Source organism: Phocoena sinus, chromosome 2 (genome assembly GCF_008692025.1).
Source record: "Phocoena sinus isolate mPhoSin1 chromosome 2, mPhoSin1.pri, whole genome shotgun sequence".
NCBI lineage: Eukaryota > Metazoa > Chordata > Mammalia > Artiodactyla > Phocoenidae > Phocoena > Phocoena sinus.
This window is the reverse complement of record NC_045764.1, coordinates 63,303,138-63,323,804: the sequence shown is the minus strand read 5'-3', so window position 1 is coordinate 63,323,804 and position 20,667 is coordinate 63,303,138. Positions and strand designations below refer to the sequence as shown.

Below are 20,667 nucleotides of genomic sequence, written 5' to 3'. Positions count from 1 at the left end.
AGGTAGTAGAGTACTTCTAAGACTTAATGACTGAAAGCCACAGCCCACAAGTTTGTTATTTATTCATTAGTAAATGGAAGATAGTATTTTGCCCTTTTTATTTCAGGTGATCTTTGCAAGTATTCAGGGAACATTCCTTAGGAATAAAGTCATCTCCTGATTATTATCAAGATAATGAGGGTTAAGGCACCTCCCTTGGAAGGCTTTGTAATTAGCTAAGGGGAATGACACACCTTGCAGCTGTGCCTCTCCTTGAGCTCTAGGTTCCCCACTTAGCTTCAGCCAGAGAAAGTTCTCCTTTGGTTGATTTTTTATGTACCTGGACTGGATATGAGAATCACAGGATTTCTTGGTTTAAAAGGTAGTAAACCCAGTGATAGTCTTATCCTTTGGTTTTTACATTTAAGCTTGACTGTATTTAAGTGTTGATGTAATTTGCTATCCTTGAGTCTTCTGTTGTACTGAAAACGGTTCCTGTTTTCAAACAGTGGTTGAAGAAGTGGATTAAAAAGTGTGATGATGACAGTGAAACCTCTAATTGGATTGCAGCCAACACAAAGGTTGGTATTTTCCTTCAGTAAACTCTTGGTATTGAAACGGATAAGGATAGGTGTATCAGCATTAGCAAAAGTAGTAAGTTTACCTAATAAAGGGCCTTGTTTTACCTTTTTCTTGATTAAGGTTTGCTTTTTATTTTCAGAATTATTGCCTATTAATAATTTGCCTTTGTTTTACCGTTTAAGTTTATTTTATTGATTACTATAGTGCAATACGCACGGTACTCTGCTGTAGAAGTTTTCTTCTACCAGAAAAGCAGTAGTTGATAATTTTCCTACCCTGGGGTTTGATAATATCTTTTCATACTGTTCTTGGCTGCCTTTTAGTATACAAATGTATTATAGAGTTTTTTTCCACCTAGTTTTTTTGTTTGTTTGTTTGTTTTTTTAACTAGGCTATATTTCTGTCTTTTAAAATTCCCAGAGTTTAACTTCTAAGGAGTCATTCTTTAGGGCAGTGTTCAGTCAGAATAACCGAGTAACTTCTTATTATGTAACTGAATTGGGCTTAACAAGTTTAACATGTTTAACATGTTAAACTTCCAAAATATGATTTATTAAGAGACTTGAATCCTGAGAAATAGAAGCTTTGGGGTAATATGAATATCCTTGGTTTTTTGGTTTTTATTTTTTGAATAACATTGGTCATGATACTAGTTTCAGAATTCAGTATCTTTATGCCATGAACCACTTCTTTAACCCTAGATGAATGTCTTACAAATGCAGATAATCTTGAGCACCCTTCTTTTCTATCACTAAGTATTAAGTAAGCATTTGAATCCAAACTGTGTACCCAGCTAATTTCTTTTTTTTTTTCTTTTTTTTCTTTTTTTTGTGGTACTCGGGCCTCTCACTGTTGTGGCCTCTCCCGTTGCGGAGCACAGGCTCCGGACGCGCAGGCTCAGCGGCCATGGCTCTCGGGCCCAGCCGCTCCGCGGCATGTGGGATCTTCCCGGACCGGGGCACGAACCCGTGTCCCCTGCATCGGCAGGCGGACTCTCAACCACTGCGCCACCAGGGAAGCCCCCCAGCTAATTTCTTAGTAGAAAATTGTGTAAACGTTCAATCTTACATCCTATTCGTATAGGAAGTGACTTGGGTGATGGATAATAGGGCTATTCATGGGCTATTCATTTTTATTATTGTCTTTCATATATGAAGATGATGTTTTAAAGACTATTGAGTTGTTTGACCAGAGTTAGTTACAGCTTTGCACTCTTCCATCACTCAATCTCAGGATACTGATAAGAATGAGTGCTTAAATGATGAAGGCCAGCACATGATTTTATACCATTAGTACTCTGCTCTACCCAAAAAGATTAAAATATATGTATACATTTCTATCTCCCAGAAAGCATTAGCAGTAAAACAGTGAGTCCTGTGGCATAAAACAAATGGCCACATCTTTGAGGAATGTAGTTTTGAAGTTGATATTTCTGTGCTCTCTAAAACCATCATGATAAACATTCCTTATGGCACTCAAAAAAACCTAACTATAATGTCAGGAAGTGGTTGCTTTTGTTATTTTTTAAAACTTTCCTGGTAGCCAAGCATTCTTTTTCAAAAATTGAAGATTTCCCCACCAGAAATGTTCATTAAAATCCCAGAATCTGCTTTCAAACTAGTATTTAGAATAGGGCAGTTATATTTTCCCTAAGTAGTTTGATTAAACTGTAGCCCTCTTTCGGCATCTAGAAAAATCCCCAAGTACTCTAAATCCCCAAGATGTTTAAAATAGGGAGTATAGGCTTGAATATGTTTTGAGTTTGTTTAGAAGGTAGAATATTAAGCAACAATGGCAATTTGTAATAACAGATTTATCTACTTGGCAGTTTTGAGATGAAACTGAGGAGTTTTTCTCCTGAGACATTTCAGAAGCTTATTTTTTTTATTAGCTTTTTTAAAGGATTTGCAGATTGTTGGTATATTAAGAAATTAATACTAATTAGTTAATTATAGCTAAGAAATATAGAATGAAACAGATATATTAGGCCTGGAATTTGCTTCTTTGGGAAAATGTATGTTTTTATGTGAGTGACTTCAAAAATTTGATTGAAAATGTATAATTAAATATTGCTGTATTGACCTATTGAATTACTATAGTTTATGGGTAGTGTAGTCTGTTCACAGTAGCTGAATTGCAAGCAGTATAATGGGTGATACTCTCGCCCCGTTATGGGAGTAACAGATGTCAGATACAAAAATGTACAACAAAATCCAAGCTTTACATCTTATAGTTTTATTAAAAATAATGAGTAAGTTTAATTTTCTAGATTTTTCAAGAGAAAAAAAAAGTGCCTGCAGGGTAATAACTTTGGCTCATTACCAACCGAGAAAATGATACAGTCTTGGAAAAAAGAAAAGTGATCTCTGTAGCACAATTGTAAATGGACCACAAGAAAGTTGGGAAATTCAGTAGCCACAAAAAGAATTTACCAATCTTGCTTGCCTGATTCCTGAGGCCAAATTGCTTGGGTTTGTATCCTGACTCTACCATTTGCTACCTGTGTGACCTTGGACTAGTTTCTTTAAAATTTTCTTAGTTTATTCATCTGACAGATGGAAATAGGAGTGGGGCCACTATAAAGATTGTGAGTTAATGCATATAAAACACTGAGTACAGTGTGTGGGATACAGGAAGTACTCAATGATTATTTCTAGATGACACTGGAAGGATATATTATATTTACATGGAGAAAATGTTTAACCTCCCATAAAACTATGATTAGTATGTGTTTGGTTAAAAGTGCTTAAAATGTTTTTGTCTCCCAACCCCACTAAAACAAATCCTTAAGTTGTTAATAGCCAGTAATAATAACTCATTTTCAATGGTACTTATTAAGTGTTTGACACTGAGTGCTTTACATGTATTAATCACAATAAATATGGTATTTAAAATAAACCAAATCTAAAACTGGCTTCTCCTCAGTGTAGCATTGACACCAACTTTATAGTTTCTCTTCATAGGAATGTCCCAAATGCCATGTCACAATTGAGAAGGATGGCGGTTGTAATCACATGGTCTGTCGTAACCAGAACTGTAAAGCAGAGTTTTGCTGGGTGTGTCTTGGCCCTTGGGAACCACATGGATCTGCCTGGTAGGTTGGGGAAATGAAGGGAAGAACATGTTCACATAAGTATGTGATATATCTGCCACATATTATGAATAAGGTTTCTACCTCATGAAAATCACCATCTAGATAAATGAATACAGTGTGTGATCAGTGTTAAAAGTATATGCAAGATATCCAGAGAGAGGGATTAATAAGGCTTATCTCACAGATCATATAACAGTTGAGTTGAACTTCAAGGAGGACTAAGGGTTCATTTGTTTAAAAAGTGGTAGGAATAACAGGGCAAAAAGAGCCGCATGAACAATGGTAGAATGATGTGAAAGTACATGACTCATCCAGAAAAGAGTTGCATTGTCTAATATGTCTTTCTAGATAATAGTTGAAAACTAAGAGACTTGGCAAAACCCCTTCCACAGTTGTGTTTTAGTTACCTTGCACCGCCATTAGACAAAAAATTTGTTCCAACTTTAAAAATTGGAGAAATTGCCCAATGCAATCCAGATTTTTAGCCTCTCTTTGAAACATAGGAACAGGCCTGCATTTCTGTTTGGCAGAAATCACCTGGAATCGATTAGTAGCCCTTTAGATGGAGCCTTTACTTTGCAGTTTGTTTTCCCAAGACCGGAGCTTATTGGCATTTTCATATATCATGATGGCACTAGTCACATTTGGTAGCAATATATACCTTTGTTCCAAGTACATTTCTTATCAATTTGGGAAAAATGCAAGTTAGATTGAGGATGCCTTGATGCATTTTTCTCAAAATGAGAAAAATGGGAGCTAGCACATCTCCCGGTAAAAGTGGAAATATTTTTGGGTGTTACAGTATGCAAATTGCCTGTTTCATTCATTTGTATTACTTGGCTGTCTCCTATTGGTGTTGAGTGTGTGGCCGCCCAAATTGTGGGGAATAGGAAAAGAGAAAGTAGGCTGGGACCTAAAGTAGTTTGGACATTATCAGAAGGATTTTAACTGGGAGTGACAAGATTAGATCCGCAGTTCAGATGAGAAGATTCTGTATTATGTGTTTTACTTACATACGTTATCTGGACATTGTGACTGCTTTGTAGAGCGTGGGTGGGAGGGGAAGAAATTGCAAGTTCAAGACAAGATGAGGAGGATCTGAACTTAAGACAGTGGCAAGTCTTCCCTTTTAGATTCATTAATTAGAGGAATAGTAAGAGGGATTATTTGTCTGAAATTAATTCTGAACCAGGTAAAAACGAATTGCTTAGATAGAAGTAAAGAAAGTGATTTTACCACTGTCAGAGCCAAGGAAAGGTATTTGGGGTATAGGTACTCTAGGCTTTAGGAGGTCAAACTGGGGAATTAGTGTTCCTGGAAACTAAATTCACTCAAATTTATTTAAACAAGCCTAGTGAAGGGGAGAGGGAATAGGAAAGAGATATTAAAGAGACTCTGTGTGTGTGTAAGGAAATCTCTGATCACAACTCAAATTTTCAATGAGCTGTATTGAAAAATGGAAAGGGTACAAAACAAATGATGGATACAGAAGAATGAAGAATGGCCTGGACCAGGGATGTCAGAAATGTTGCCTGTGTCTTTAACATTGCAGGTATATCATGCTGTGCTTTCTTGTTTACATCTGAAAGTGCCTCAGAAATCTTCAAAAAAGCATTCCAAGTAGCACTATCAGTCATCTGAGTTAGAAGTGTAGATGGGCCCTGCTTGCTTTCTTGGCCTTAAAATTCTTAATGTTGGCAGATTAAAGCCCAGAATGACTTGAGGCTTAAAAGTATCTGAAAATATCAAAAGGAAAGTATAAAAGGATGTATCAGATAGAAAGAAGAGGTGTTAATAGTTGACCAGTAGAGGGCAAGAAGAGGCAGTCTTTGGGCTAACTTGAGTAGAGTAATTATTGGTAAAAGAGGATTATAACCCAGGCTGGGGGAAAATTAATAAGTCTCCTGACTCAGATGATTTGTGATCTGGGTTACTTTAAAAACTCCAAGATGAGATCAGTGAGCCATTGTTGGTTATTTCTGAGTACTTACGGAAAATGGAAAGGTACCAGAGATTGAGAGCAGACAGAATGTAATCCCAAATTTCCAAAATTTCTGATTCCACAAGCTGCATATGAACTGTATAACTTAGTTTTTCTCTTATGTGAAATTCCAGAATCAAATGGTATTATTAGGTTGATGGATTAGGGAATGTTTGGTAGATTTCAGCAAGGTATTTCATTGTGGACTGAGAGGTTTGTGGCCTAGGCTGTGAATACGGACAGGGAGGTTTGGGATTAATTGAATGACCATTTCTTGGAGTACAGATAATAGGTTTGTGCCTTCTAGTGGAACGCTTTAAAGGTTTGCTGAAAAGCTTTGTCCTCATTTTTTTATTCACATCAACTATATACTGCTTTTCTGGTCAGTTGTACTAATGATTTTCTTAAACTAGTATAAGAATCTTGTATACATTTTGGGGTAACATCAAAGAGGGATATTGACTATATAAACCATTATAATCCTGAAGGACTTGGCAAGCTGGAATAATGAATCCAGTTTAACAAGATTTACATTAAATTCAAAATTCTTCTAAGAAGATTACTGTTAAAAGACTCTGAAGACATGAACTCACTAGTTAAGAGCATGGGCCTCAGTTGCCAGATGGGCATAAGTTTAGTTTCCATCTCTGAAGCTCTATTTTTGTGACCTTAAATATGTTGCTTATCTTCTCTTCATCTGCTCAATGAGGATAATATTTCATAAGGTGCTTGAGGGGATTAAACGTGATAGTACAGTTGAAGTCCTTAGTAAGTTGGATGGTATGTAGTTCACACTCCGTATACATCAGCTGCTCCTGTAATGTAGGTTCCCATAAAAGAAAACAGAGGAACAAGGGAAGTGCCAGTTTTATACATCTCCACTCTGAGCTGACCTCTCTAGGAAGATTCAGTGATTCTTGTAAACTGTAATAGCATATAAAGCACATAGCACAGTACCTGTTACATAGCAGTCTGTCAGCATTTGGTCTTCTTTGGTGTGTATACAAGTGAAAATAAGGTGAGTAATTCTGGAAAAACTGGGAATATTTGGCTGAATAACAGACAACCTAGGAGATGAGGTGATCTCTTTCTTCAAAAATTGAATTAGAAGTTCAAACTACAGTTGGTAAGTGGAAGTTCTAGAATAAGAGTGTTTTCTAATGATTATCGGTAAGCTGAATTGAATGGACTGCCTCAGGAGGTGGAGAACTGCCTGTTACTAGTAGAGAACTGACACACTATTATGGAAAGGATTCAAACACTAGGGGTGTTTGTTTGTTTTTTTGCACCTCAGTTTATCTGTGTAAAGGAGAGTATTGGTTCTAAGTAATCTCTAAATCCAGGCTAAAATTCTGTGATTTGTTCCCTTTTCATTGATTTATGGCTTTATGGAATCCTCTTCACTTACTTTAAGGTACAACTGTAACCGCTATAATGAGGATGATGCAAAGGCAGCAAGAGATGCTCAGGAGGTAAGTACATTTATTTTCAAACAGTTGAACAGGAATATGCATTTTATGTTGATGAGGGAATGATTTAGCTGGAGTGTTCAGTTCTGAAAGATTTGTTGAAATGACACTCCAGTAAATACTGGGTATCTGTGTACCTGTAGAGAGGGGATCTTATGCAAAATGCATATCAGGAGTATTCCTATTTATAAGTTTGTTTGCATTTTTAAAATTAATCTAGCACACTTTCAGGTTTCAGTAGTCTTCAGTATCAAGACTTTCCCTTCCCAGCAAGGAGACTAAAGAACAATATTTGTTAAATGGCACTGCTGCAATTTATATGCAGTCTTACTTCTTTTAATTAATTAATTATCTCATTGTTCATCAAGAAGCTCTAATGATTTTAGGTGAGCTGATTTGGAATGAACTGTCTCAGGAGGTAGGGATTTCCCTCTTACTGGATAGGGAAATAACCCACTATTGTAGTAGAAGGGATTCAAATCCTAGGTGTGGATTAGATTCGGTAACACTTTTAGTTCCTTTCAGCCTGATAATTCTGTCATAATTGTAGAATCCTGGAATTTAATCATTCCTTACATTCATCGATTCTGTGTTGGAATTCCCCAGTTGTCCCCCCAAAATCTTTTTAAATGGCTCGTCTTGCCAGGATGCAATCCAAAACAAAACCTGTTTGTTATTGTTTCACTTTTTAAATGCTTCTCTAAAATTTATTATAATTTAAATTACCATAAATACAAAGGAATATATTTATATAACCTAGGCAGTCATATTACAGACATTCAAAATATTTGTGATCCTTTTAAAGGAGGAAAAAAACCCCACAAATTCCAATGTTGATTTAAATTATATTTATTATAATACGACTTAACTATGTTTAAACATAAAACTAGCTGTAAACTCTTAAGCAACTATACAACCAAACCAAGAAGACCACAAAACCAGTGGAACTCAAGTTAAAACTAATTTGACAGATAAGTTATTTGCTGAAATTAAATTACTGTTGATAGACTGTTGTCAGACCAGGTTTTTTAAATTTAGGGTTACCCGTACTACTAAGTGCCATGTGATAATTTGTTCTCCCACCAGTTTTCTATATCTCACCTATTGTACATTCACCCCTACAGTGCATCAAAATTTGATTTGATCAGAATTTATTATTAATATATTCTTTTATCACTTATTATTCTCAACTCTGGTGCAGTTTAAGTAATCCTGCTTGATGCCAGTTTTAGCCATTTCACAAATGTAAGACCTGAAAACGTTGATTCTCATAAGTTCATTCATATGGCCCGGAGTGTTTGTGTTTTCTTTAGGTTATTATCAGATTTTTAATACTTAAACATTCCATGGTCTGTTTAAACCAGATCATTTGGCACCCCTACTCCAGTTTTGTCTAGCATCCTTAGACTCCAGTTTGAGAAACATCACCCCATGTAATCTTTATATACAAAACTCTACAATGACAGTCATGCTTTTCTTACCTCCCATTTGGAATCAATTCTACCGTTGCATTTTTATTTAGCTCAGTTTGTCATTGCATCTCCTTCTGTTTTGGGTTTGTTTGTTTTTAAATCTTAGCCCTCATGGCTTTCTGCTTCTGTTTTAAGCAGTCACAGTTGTTTTAAATTCTGCTGAAGAGACCATAAATTTTCCTAAAATTTTCTTCTAATTTTGATAATATTTTTTTTGAGTCCATAGAGAACTGTTCTGTTTCTCTTATGCTGCATTACCTTTTTCCTAATAACCATGTTAGACTTTTAGTTTTTACTTATCCTGAATGAAGAGTAGTCTAGTTAGATCTAGCCAGAATATGGTATTTGCTGACAACAAAAAGTATATGGGTTATCCTTGGCCTTACCTGGTCTGCATTTGGGTACTGGTAGAATCCCTTTCTGAGGTCCACAGGGAGGGTGGATTATTGAGCATAGCTTCTAAGCCCTGCTAATGTGTAGATTGTAGATGCTAGAATGCATTATTTTTCTAGCTCATTTCTTTTGGACTAAACTAGAATCTTCTGATCCTTTGGGTGTACAGGGAAAAATTTCATATGAGTGCCTGTATTTGTTTGTTTATTTAAGTGGGAGCCATATCTCCCAGAATGGAGCACACCATTGCACACATCTAGCATATTCTTTCCTCACTTCCCCTACTTCCATACTCAGGCCTAGTGTTTTCTGGGAGTTGTAGTTCTTAAAAAGTACTAGAAGGTTGGCACACAATACAGAAAGAACATAGATGGTACTTTGAGTGCCTTGGAAGGATGTTGCCTGTGTTGTAGAAAGTTGTTGACTTAATATACTATGCCACAGTTATGACAGGGGTGGACATTTGAATTTTCTTTTCTTTCTGTTTTTAATTTTTATTTATTTTTTTGGCTGCACTGTGCAGCTTGCAGGATCTTAGTTTCCTAACCAGGGATCGAACCCAGGCCCCTGGCAGTGAGAGTCCTTATCACTGGACCACCAGGGAATTCTCTGAATTTTCTTATCTACTAGACTTTCTTTCTTTTCCTATTAGGTGCTAGAGATAACAAGATTATTTTCTTTTTTTTTTGGCCAGCTGGGCCTCAAGGCTTGTGGGATCTTAGTTCCCTGACCAGGGAATTCCCTGAATTTTCTTATCTACTAGACCTGTGAGTTGCCAGATAGTAAATATTTTCAGCTTTGCAGACTATATAGTCTCTGTTACAATTACTCAATTCTGTCCCTGCTCTTGAAATGCTGACTCAACCATAGACTTAAAAGAGTGGGCATGGCAGTATTCCAAGTTAACTTAGTTTACAAAAATAGGCAGCAGCTGGATTTCACTCACAGGCCAGAGTTTGCCCACCTCTGTTCTAAGCAGTCAGGTTGTTGTTTTGTTTGTTTTTCCAAAGTGTTTTCAGGATACTGGTTGCATTTCTCAATCCAGATTCTGGCATTTGATTAAAAATGGGTCTTATTTGCAGTGTTGGTGTGGGTTTTCTTTCATGTTGATTTTAAAGGTATTTTAGTGATGCAAGCTGTTTGAGAATTGTTGGTCACATTAAATCGAATGCTGGTATCGTTAAGTCCTGTAACATACATTTTAATATGTGATTTAGGTTTTCCATTTCATCTTGGGAATTTGACAGGCTTAAAAATATTAGTGCTTTGGGGGGAGATAAAATGCCAAGCAGTTTATTTTCTACATATTATATTTTTAGATATAATTGGAGTAATTTTCCATCGTGTAAGCATTGATTTAAATACCTACCTGACTGCTGAAATAATATGGCTTGTGTAGGTTTTTTGAGGTGTTTCAATGTTGTATGATACTGGATCATGTGATTGGCTAGTTATGTGGTTCAGAGATAGTATTTCTAAGCAAGAGACCAAGCATAGGGCCTAGTAGTATCTGTGCTGTTAGTAGGCTTTAAGGCGTGAGGAGAGGAAGAGGAGGTGATAGTAAAAGAAAAGAAATATGTATGTGTGGTAGGAAACCCTTCCATGGTGGTTGCATTTAACAAGCATTTATCATTTTCTGCGTATTAGGTGCTAGAGATAACAAGATGACTTTTTTTTTTTTTTTGGCCAGCTGGGCCTCAAGGCTTGTGGGATCTTAGTTCCACCAGGGATTGAAACTGGGCCCTTGGCAGTGAGAGCAGAGTCCTAACCACTGGACCGCCAGGGAATTCCCCCAAGATTACTTTTTTAAAACTGTATCTCCTCTAGAGATTTACAGTATAATGGGAGAGACCTATGTGAATTCTTTTTGCAGTATGATAAATAATATAAAACAAATTTAGACCTGATATTTTTTATATATATATATATTTATATTTTTGTAATACTTCATGTACTTTAAAAGACTTCATAAAACTGTAGTACCATAATTATGTTTGTATATATATTTATTGTATTATTTTATAATTATACTATATTATATACTTAAAGCAGTACTTTGTTAATATCATCAACTATCCATGTTCAAATGGTCCCCATTTATCTCATAAACTTTCTTTTATAGTTGGTTTAAATCAGGATCCATACAGGTGCACAAGTTGGATGTGATCCTCTAATCTATAGGTCCTTTCAGTTTTTTGGTTTTTTGGGGGTTTGTTTTTCTTCCCTTGCCATTTGTTTGTTGAGGAAACTAAGTTATTTTTCTTGTAGAATTTAACACATTCTGGATTTGCTGATTGCAACTGCCTGGTTTTATTTAATAGGTTCTTCTATCCCTGAATTTCCTGAAACTGGTGGTTAATTCTAGATAATTGAATTCAGACTCGATTTGGGGAGGGGTGTGGAAAGAACACAGAACACTTAACTGGTGGTACTGTATAGTTTCTGTTCCATTATATTAGGTGTTATATGATGTCTGGTTGCCTCTCTTTTGTTTTCTACTTTAAAATATTGATGTACCTTATTACATACCACAGAACAGAGCTATCCAGTAGAACATTCTGTAATGATGGAAATGTTCTTTATTACCACTATCTAACATGGTAGGCACTGACTGCGATATGGCTGTTGAACACTGAGGAACTGAATTTTTTACTTTAATAGCCACCTGTGACTAGTGGCTGCTGTATTGGAAAGTACAGCTGTAGGACATTCAAAAAATACTAAATAACAAAGGTAGCAGTAGATGTTTCTTTGTTCCCGATTTTAGCCTAAATTCCTATACTGTTTCATCAGTAAATATGATATCAGCTTTTGTGTATATATAATACATTTGTTATAATTATGTGACCTTAATTTTTCTTAATGGGACAGCGATCTAGGGCAGCCCTTCAGAGGTACCTGTTCTACTGTAATCGCTATATGAACCACATGCAGAGTCTACGCTTTGAGCACAAACTATATGCTCAGGTGAAGCAGAAAATGGAAGAGATGCAACAGCACAACATGTCCTGGATTGAGGTGCAGTTCCTGAAGAAAGCAGTTGATGTCCTCTGCCAGTGTCGTGCCACACTCATGTACACTTATGTCTTCGCTTTCTACCTCAAAAAGAATAACCAGTCCATTATCTTTGAGGTAGGAATAGTTACTGAGTGGGGAAAAAAACCACCTGTGTGTCATAGGACTACTTGCCTTTCATAGATATATAGAGTTTTAAAGCTTACTCTCTGCCCAAAAATGTGGATTAAAAGTTTAGTGTTAAGGGTTTCCCTGGTGGCGCAGTGGAAAGGAATCTGCCTGCCAGTGCAGGGGACGTGGGTTTGATCCCTGGTCTGGGAGGATCACACATGCCGCGGAGCACCTGGGCCTGTGCGCCACAACTACTGAGCCTGTGCTCTAGAGCCCGCGTGCCTAGAGCCCATGCTTCGCAACCAGGGAGGCCACTGCAATGAGGAGCCTGCGCACCGTGGCGAGGAGTGGCCCCTGCTCGCCACAACTGGAGAGAGCCCTGCGCTCAGCAACGAAGACCCAACACAGCCAAAGATAAATAAAATGAATAAAAATTTTAAAAATTAAAAAAGAAAAGTTTCGTGTTTATTAGGAAGATACAAGAAATTTAGATTTCTTGCTGTAAACTACGTTCAAAGTGATGTGGTTTAGCCAGCTAGTGATTTAGTGTGCAGGCTCTGGAATTAGCCCTGAATTTGAATCTTGACTTCATCACTTTTTAGCTCTGTTGACTTGAAGCAAATTACTTAACCTCGTCTATATCTCTATTGTAGCATGGGGATAATTTTTCTATAAATGTTAAGAGGTTTAAGTGAGACAATCCATGTTTAATGCTTATGTAACACCTGGCACGTCGTAAGTTCTTTCAAAAGTCTTTATTCAGGCAAAACTAATACATGGTATTAGAAGTTAATATGGTGCTTGCCTTTCGTGGAGAAGTAATGACTAAAAGGGGGACTTTTAGCAGTAGAGGTTTTTCAAGTAGAGATGCTCATTTAAAATTGATGCATGCAACATTGATGTTGATAGATGGCTGGGTAATAACAGTGACTAGTAGATGGGAATTTATATGGGTAAATATATAGAACTAGCCATAGTAGTAAAGGATAACAAAATTTTAATCTTCCATACAGTGTTCTCTTATAAGAAGTAGATAATCTAGCTAGATACAAAGAATAATGGGTTTCTTATTTTTCCTCAAGCTTTAGCCAATAGCAGTTTTCAGAACTGGAAGATTCCAAAAACTTTTTCTTATGTCCTTTCAGATTGTCCTTAATATTCTTCCAGAGGTAATGGATAAATCTTTAGTTTTTTAATGTTTAAAAAATTGTCCTGAACAAGAAAAAACAAGTTGTTAGGGGTGAAAGTGATGAAGGGCTTTACAGGTGCAGTGAAACCACCTGTGAAAATTACAAAATTGGTGTTGAGCCACAGTCTATCAAGGAAGCAGCTAAGATGGTTTATCTTTTAGCTTTCTTTTGAAGGCAAAATTTACTATATATTCTTCTTCCTCTTACAGAATAACCAAGCAGATCTAGAGAATGCCACAGAGGTGCTCTCGGGCTACCTTGAACGAGATATTTCCCAAGACTCTCTGCAGGATATAAAGCAGAAAGTACAAGATAAGTACAGGTAAGGTTTTCTCCAGTAGTTGTTGAACAAAAATGTCGGCCACCGGTGGTCTGGTATGCCTTAGTGGAGAAGTTAGATGATGGTGAAACTTGGGTTTAGCATATTCAGTAACTGAGCAGCTGCTATGTTTCTCACAGATTGCTTCTGTCCTTTGGGCAACAGATTCCAGATAGTGCTAGTCAGGCGTAGGGAGGAAATCAGCCGTTTATCCCACTGGCTGATTCTGCTTCTTCCATGCAGTTTTGTCTATGTAGTTGCTGTCCTGACAGGAAGAAGGAGCCCCGAAAGGGCAAGTGGCTATTAGGATGAGGGGTGAGATTAGGATGCTGGCCCTAGCCTAGGGATCTTGTGGATCATGGCTGTTGACAAGTGAGCTACCCAGACTTTTTAAAGAGTTTTTCTAAGGAGAAATTTACTTTGTCCTACAGATAGGTCATACTTTAAGATATGTTACCACTTAAGTAAAAGATGCAGAATGTTTGCTTTCTCAACATGGAGCTCTTTCTCCCACAGTTGTTTTCTGGCAAATACTAATATCTTTTTAATAGTAGTAGAAATCTCTGGGAATTTGGAAGACTTGGAGATGTCGTCCTAAGTAACATTTTCACTTCCCTTAGCCAGCAATAGCTGCCACTAGTACTTTAAGGTTTTACAGATGTGAATAAATAACCCCTGAAACTACTTCTTCCTAAAACTGTTTACTTACCTGTAGAATGACAAGATTGAGTCAGATGATTTCTAAGGCCTTTATTTTATTGCTCTAGAATTAATTTCCCAAAACTGGGAACTTCAAAAAATACCTTTTTAAAATGAGAAATAGTCATGTCTTTACATCTAGACCTGAAAATGTGCCTCTTAAAAACAAAAACAGGTGCTTGGGGGAATTCCCTGGCGGTCCAGTAGTTAGGACTCGCAGCTCTCACTGCTGAGGGCCTGGGTTCAATCCCTGGTCAAGGAACTAAATCCCACAAGACATGCGGAACAGCCAAAAAAAAACAGCACAACAACAACAAAAAGCAGGTGCTTGGTTCTGAGTCTGAATAAACTGTAGGGACCTTAAAAAATAAGTAAATGCCTCTTTTTTTTAATTATTGGAGGCTGACAATGGGTTTTTTTTTTTTTTTCTCTTTGATTACAGATACTGTGAGAGTCGACGAAGGGTTTTGTTACAGCATGTGCATGAAGGCTATGAAAAAGATCTGTGGGAGTACATTGAGGACTGAGAATGGCCCTGCATAAAATGAACTCTGAAAACTTTATCGTCTAGAGTGCTCATGCAATTAAAACAAACAAAACAAAACAAATACAAACAAGGAGGCACTAAGCCTATTCTGACACCACTGGTCTATAGTACCAGAATTCTGTTTTGTTAATGGAAAGTTTAAGTAAATTATATTGTAATAAAAAAAGGTAGATAAACCATTGTACAACAGTATTCTAGGCCGCCAACAAAAGTGTGACAGACACACTAAAAGCCCTCCAACTTTAACTTGTAACGTAGCTTCGTTCTCAAAGCTGACTCCTTTTTTTCATTTTCTTTTTCCTGAGTGTAGTACAGTTAAAATTTAAAATAGCTCTTTGACACTGCTTTTCATGTCCAAGCCAGCCATTTTGTTGTACTTTGGTAAAGGACCTCTTCCCCTTCCTCCCCTGCACATACAGATACACCCAAACACGCAGACTGTCTCTTTCTCGTACCCCAAGGTCATGAGTGAATGATGAGTAGTTCCTTGTAAAGAAAATTCTTGGGGCGGGGAAGAGGGTAGGCAGAAAGAGGGGTTAAACAAACAAACAAAAAAAAAAAACAAAAAAACTTTGTATATGACTTTTAAAACAAGAGGACAACACAGTATTTTTCAAAATTGTATATAGCGCATATGCATGGACAAAGCAAGCGTGGCACGTGTTTGCATAATGTTTAATTACAAAAAATATTTATTCTTTAAAAATCTTCAAGATTATGTCTTTTGCTGTGCATTTTCTTTCAGTTTGCTTTATCTTTCCAGGGTTGAGGGTTGGACTAAAAGGTGTGTTGGTTTAGCACCTCTGGAAGACCTATCTAGAGCTCTTTGATTTCCCTTTCCTGAGATTACTTTGCCCTCTCTGGTTTGATATGTTTGTTGCTAGCCATGGGCCTCATGCCCTGAATTCCCAGCTCCTGGTTGGGTATAGAGAAGTCAAGTTCTGACTAAATGCCATGGCCTGATAAGGGCTGCAACAGGGAGCTTTGCTGCTGCAATTCAAGAATCACCCAGTCCCTAACCTCATCCCTCTCCACGGCCTCATGCATCTACGTAAGCCTTTGTGTGCCCGTGTCATATAGCTGAAGGCTTCCTGTCACATCCAGAGGAAACATTTCAAAAAATTTTTCCCTTAATTGCTGCTTTGAGCCTTTTAAGATTTTAGTTATGGCTCTTCTCTCACCCCTTCTTTACGTTAGGGTGTCAGATAGAATGTTTTTCCTTTAAATATAAATAAATAGCCATTCACTTAGTTTCAGATTGTGAATTAAAAATGGCAGATACTGAAATTGCTTATGTGTGTTGCTGTGGGTTCAGTTTGAAGGCAAACACCCTAGAACTTGATATTCCCATCTAGTGCATTTAAATAGAAACCACTGTTTGCTTCTTTTCTATTGTCAGCAAATAGGAGAATTAATAACGTGTTTTAGCTGTGATGTCCATTTTTATGAAATTTCTACTAAGAGCTATGTTAAAAGTAAAGGGTGGTGGTGGTTTTATTAACTATGTATCTGTTTAGGCCATTCTTGCTGTGGTATTTTTCAACAGATTAGCATCCCTAAATCTGTCAGTTTTATACAGGAGTACAGAGTGAACTAGGCAACTAGATTGAGGTCTTAATACTAAATACCACTTGTGGCTGAAGGACCTCTTTGTCTTCCTCTAAATGTCTTGAGCCTAGGGAGTGTTTACCGTTTGTGAGGCAGCTTTGTCTGCTCTTGCATTGTACATCTTATTACATCATTGGGAAGTAGGTTCACTTTCCTCTGGCCTTTTGCCTAAGTTAGGCTTTGCTAAATCAACCCTACTTTTCCTTTTAGAAAAGGTTGTTACATGAGATGTACTTGCAACTATTCTTTTCCCATCAAAAATCAGTGAATGTTTGCTGAATATATTATGCTGCTTCCTTAAACCACTTGTTGCTTTAGGATCAACTTTACCTGTACCTTTTATCCTCCCTTCTCTTGCCACTTTAGGTGCAAATCTGAACTCGGTGTCTGCTTCTTCCGTATTCTCTTCTCCTCCCCTTTCCCTGTCAACCATTTGACTTTATTTTCAATGACTGCATCAATCTTAAAAGACATTTATCAAAACTAAGGATTTTTTTTTTAAAGAAAGCTTGAATAAGTTCCTTTCCCTGGTAACTTTGAAAAGCAGCCAGAGTTGCTATCTAGACATATGTGGTTCCATTAAAATGTTTTGTGTATGTGTGGTGTTCTTAAAAAACCTTACCAGTTAACTGCAGTATGTAAGTTTGAGTGTCATAAATCCTTTTTATATGCTCCCCTTACAAGAAGTATCCAAAAACAATGTGTGCACTTCATAATATCAGCCCCCACCCATGGAGGAACAGCGCTTTTTAGAGCTGCTTTCTAGTTTCAGTGTTGGCATATTACCTGAGGGTATAGCAATTGTGGGTGCATTCCCTAATTTGTATGGATCAAGATGAATTGGCATTTTCCATTTCCAGGCTTTTAACAGCTGTCTCCATATTTGACAGAATTCCCTGAGTTAATTGCTTTCATTGTTAGTAACTTCAGTGACCCCAGCTGGGATAGGCAAGCCATATTGTATGACAGCTTCCCTGTTTCACCTACCTAAGTCTTTCTGTCAGAGGGCTCTATTCATGGTCAGCACCAGGGTCTCCCTGTCTTCTTGAGGTCTTCTGAAAAGTGCATGCTTCATCTGAACAATTCATCGAGCAGTAGATGGACTTTAAATGATTTACAATAAAATGTCGATCCAAAGCGCAGGATACAAACCACAGTGGTAAAATTGAGTACTATATAATATCATCAGACTCTAAATTCTGTGTAATCTGCTGCGACCCAGATTGTATGTGTTTTATGTGTGTTTAAATAAATACATTAAATACACAGGTGTATACATACACACAAATATAACAGATCCAAGACTGACTGACTTGATTTGAAATGGTTGAATCTGCAGTGTACAATGTGGATCAACCATGATTAGGAACTGAAATTTAGTATAAGAGAGAAAAGGACTTGATGTAACAAAATCTTTTAGCTACAAATCCCAGTATAGAGCACTTGGGGGATGGGAGGGGGCGGGTTGGTGAGACAATCAGATCGGTAAATTGATTAAATGCTCCTAACCCTGTAATTTTGTGCATAGAGCACCCTGTGCTGTGGAAATAACTGTTCTTAGATTTTCATTGTAACTGGACTGTTCAGGTTGCCCAGAGGGAAAGAACATTCCTAATTCTAATAAAATAAACTTTTATTTTGTTATTCCATTAGTTACTTATGTTTATTTTTATAGTTAAAAAAAAAAGACGGTGGCCTAACAGTCACCTGTATTATGTGCCTTATTCACTGTTCCTACTTAACATGAAATGTCAAGGTTTGGTTCAGTTTCTTTTCAGGGAACTGTGAATGAGACTATCCCCAACAATTACCTTGGTTAATGAAGCCTTCAGAGCATTTTCTGGAAGACTTCCAATTTCTGTGTCTTGAACATTGAATTTAGATTGCTATTCATGTTGTAACAGTGATATTAAATGCTCAGTAGATGTCTGTCAATTTATAAAGATAAAATATTTAAAAAGTCATTCTCATGCTTAAAACTGCTTCACATTACTTCCACTTAGCTCACTTTTAGAAGCTGATATCTCCCATAGGAATGGAGGGAGAGTTGTCTTAAAGAGGTCCCAAAGTTGAGATCTTTGTTATTGATATTCTAGCCAAGTCCAGATTTTAGGACAATTTAATTTGGTCTTATTTGGATCTGTAATTATGAGAGTTCATTTATCACTTGTATCTTCAAAGCACTTTAACTTGTATCATTGTCTAAAGCAAGTGGGGTAGAAATTACTCTGTTTTATAAAAGAAGGTAAGGCTCAACAAGGTTAAGTAACTTGCCCAAGGTTTCACAGTTTCTCCTGTCTGGGACTCAAGCTTTCTTCTATCTGATGAACATCATACTACCTCTTTGTATCATATTTTCTTAATCTGGTCTCAGAATGACCTAGCATTCAATACCAAGAAAGGTGGTTCTTATCTACGGTGTTGTACTTTTAAACCACATCAAAGACTATAAATGCCTGTCACTGCTACTGTTAGAGGAATGCTATGTACTATCTCTGATCTTCAATTTGCTATTGCAGACTTTGCAACTAATGTGGCTCTTTGTTTTGCCTCATCAAATCAGCCATGGATAGAAGAATAGCTCTTCCCATCTTGGTGATTAGGACAGGCATCATGAGAAGACTGTGTGATAGTTGACAGTAAACAGTTCAGCGTCATTTGATTTGATAAACAGAGGCCAAGAAATTTGCAGTTGTAGGTCTAGTTATTTCAAGTGAATTTCCAATGTGAAGAAGTTTGGATAGTCTATTGGAACTTGTTACAGAAGTTGTTTTGTAACTGAAAATGCCCAGAATAGCTCATTTCCATTTGTTTCTCCGCATTTCTTCTAGGAACTGGATGACCTATGGGACTTTCAGAAGATAAGTAGTGAGCGTTAGGGGGAAATCTTGGCTCCTTCAGAAACAGGAAAAAGTGTGAACACCTCATATTTTTTTCAGATTTCTTTGGGGATAAAGTTGGTGTATTTCTGGTTTATTTTAAGGAATTTGTTTCTCCACTTAATTACCCAAGATGAATTAGCTGACTCAAATGCTCAACTGGAAGTAATCAAATAGTGCCTACTGCAGGAGTGGAGGCAACTGTGGTTGATGTTTCTCCAAGCAATAGCATTTAGGCTGGGGAAAATAATACGAGATTCTTTTGAAAAGCAGTTTTCAGACTATGATTAAACTATAGATATGCTTGTTTAGGGCCATTTTCAGAGTAGGAGCCAATTAGTATGTAAGTCAGTCACACATTGATAGCTAGCAGCTCTAACAGTGCCAAAAGCACAACTTTACTACCACAGTAATCCAGGGGTTTCAAGTAATACCAAGAGTCTCAAACTCAGATGTCTACAAGAACTAGGTAAATATTTTAATAGACTACCCTGGGCCAAGGGGACTCTTAGAGGAGCCTGTGAAATACACTTTACGTGGATTCTCTCAATTTTGAAATGGGCTCAAAGAACTGCACATGGGCCTTGTCATTTTCCGACTTGTGTTCCAATTTAATGTCCATTTTACACATTGAAATCACTGAGAAACTTCAAAAGTACAAACCAAAATACACTATGCTTGAGTCCCACCCCATAGGAATTATGATTTAATTGCTTTGGGTTGTGTCCTGAACATCAATTTTTAAAGTCCTATCCCCATCCCCAACCCTGATGATTGTGCAGTGCAGTCTGAGACCTGTAGGCAAGGTTGAGACCATTGATCTAGATACCTACATAGTTTCAAAGAGGAATGTAGTTGAGCACTCTAGTCATAAGGGACAATAGGACGTGGGGCGAATTTATAAGCTCAGGAAAGGGCCACACTGTAGGCCCTAGCTGAATGGGTTTTGTGGAATGGTGCCTCCTCGGGTATAGTGTAAAGCGCCCAATTTGTTTTTTTGTTGGTGTTTTGGTAAGTGGTCCACCTTGGAGAAAATAAAATTCACAAAACTAAAAGAACTGTAGAACTGATAAGCTCAGTAGACTATTCACGTCAACTGGCAATATATTTTCTTATCAAGGGAGAGAGCCCTATCTGGAAGTAAATTAGTGTAGAGTCTGAGCAAGTTGTTGAGTGGTTAAGCTATCTGTTTCAAGTCAATGCACAATTCCATTTAATCACTTAAATTCAGAGCACTTGAAAGTCACAAATTTCTTGCTGTCACTTTCATTCTTTTGATGAACTTGTATGTTAAAAGACAGTGGATTTTCCTATTTTTATTCCCAGTGT

At 37.2% G+C, this 20,667-nt stretch overlaps 1 protein-coding gene across 2 annotated transcripts in view; it reads left to right on the top strand.

Annotated features, from left to right (window-relative positions):
• Window positions 1–18,111, top strand: part of ARIH1 (ariadne RBR E3 ubiquitin protein ligase 1) — a 119,937-nt gene extending 101,826 nt beyond the window's left edge. Inside the window, exons 9-14 of one of the 2 annotated variants that reach the window (XM_032621874.1) lie at window positions 489–560; window positions 3,525–3,655; window positions 7,051–7,108; window positions 11,842–12,102; window positions 13,496–13,608; window positions 14,747–18,111. In XM_032621874.1, coding sequence (XP_032477765.1) covers window positions 489–560; window positions 3,525–3,655; window positions 7,051–7,108; window positions 11,842–12,102; window positions 13,496–13,608; window positions 14,747–14,831 — 720 coding nt within the window. In that variant the 3' untranslated portion in view covers window positions 14,832–18,111. The remainder of the gene's footprint in view (window positions 1–488; window positions 561–3,524; window positions 3,656–7,050; window positions 7,109–11,841; window positions 12,103–13,495; window positions 13,609–14,746) is intronic. The other variant, XM_032621875.1, reaches the window with a different exon arrangement.
• Window positions 18,112–20,667: the final 2,556 nt, after the last annotated feature.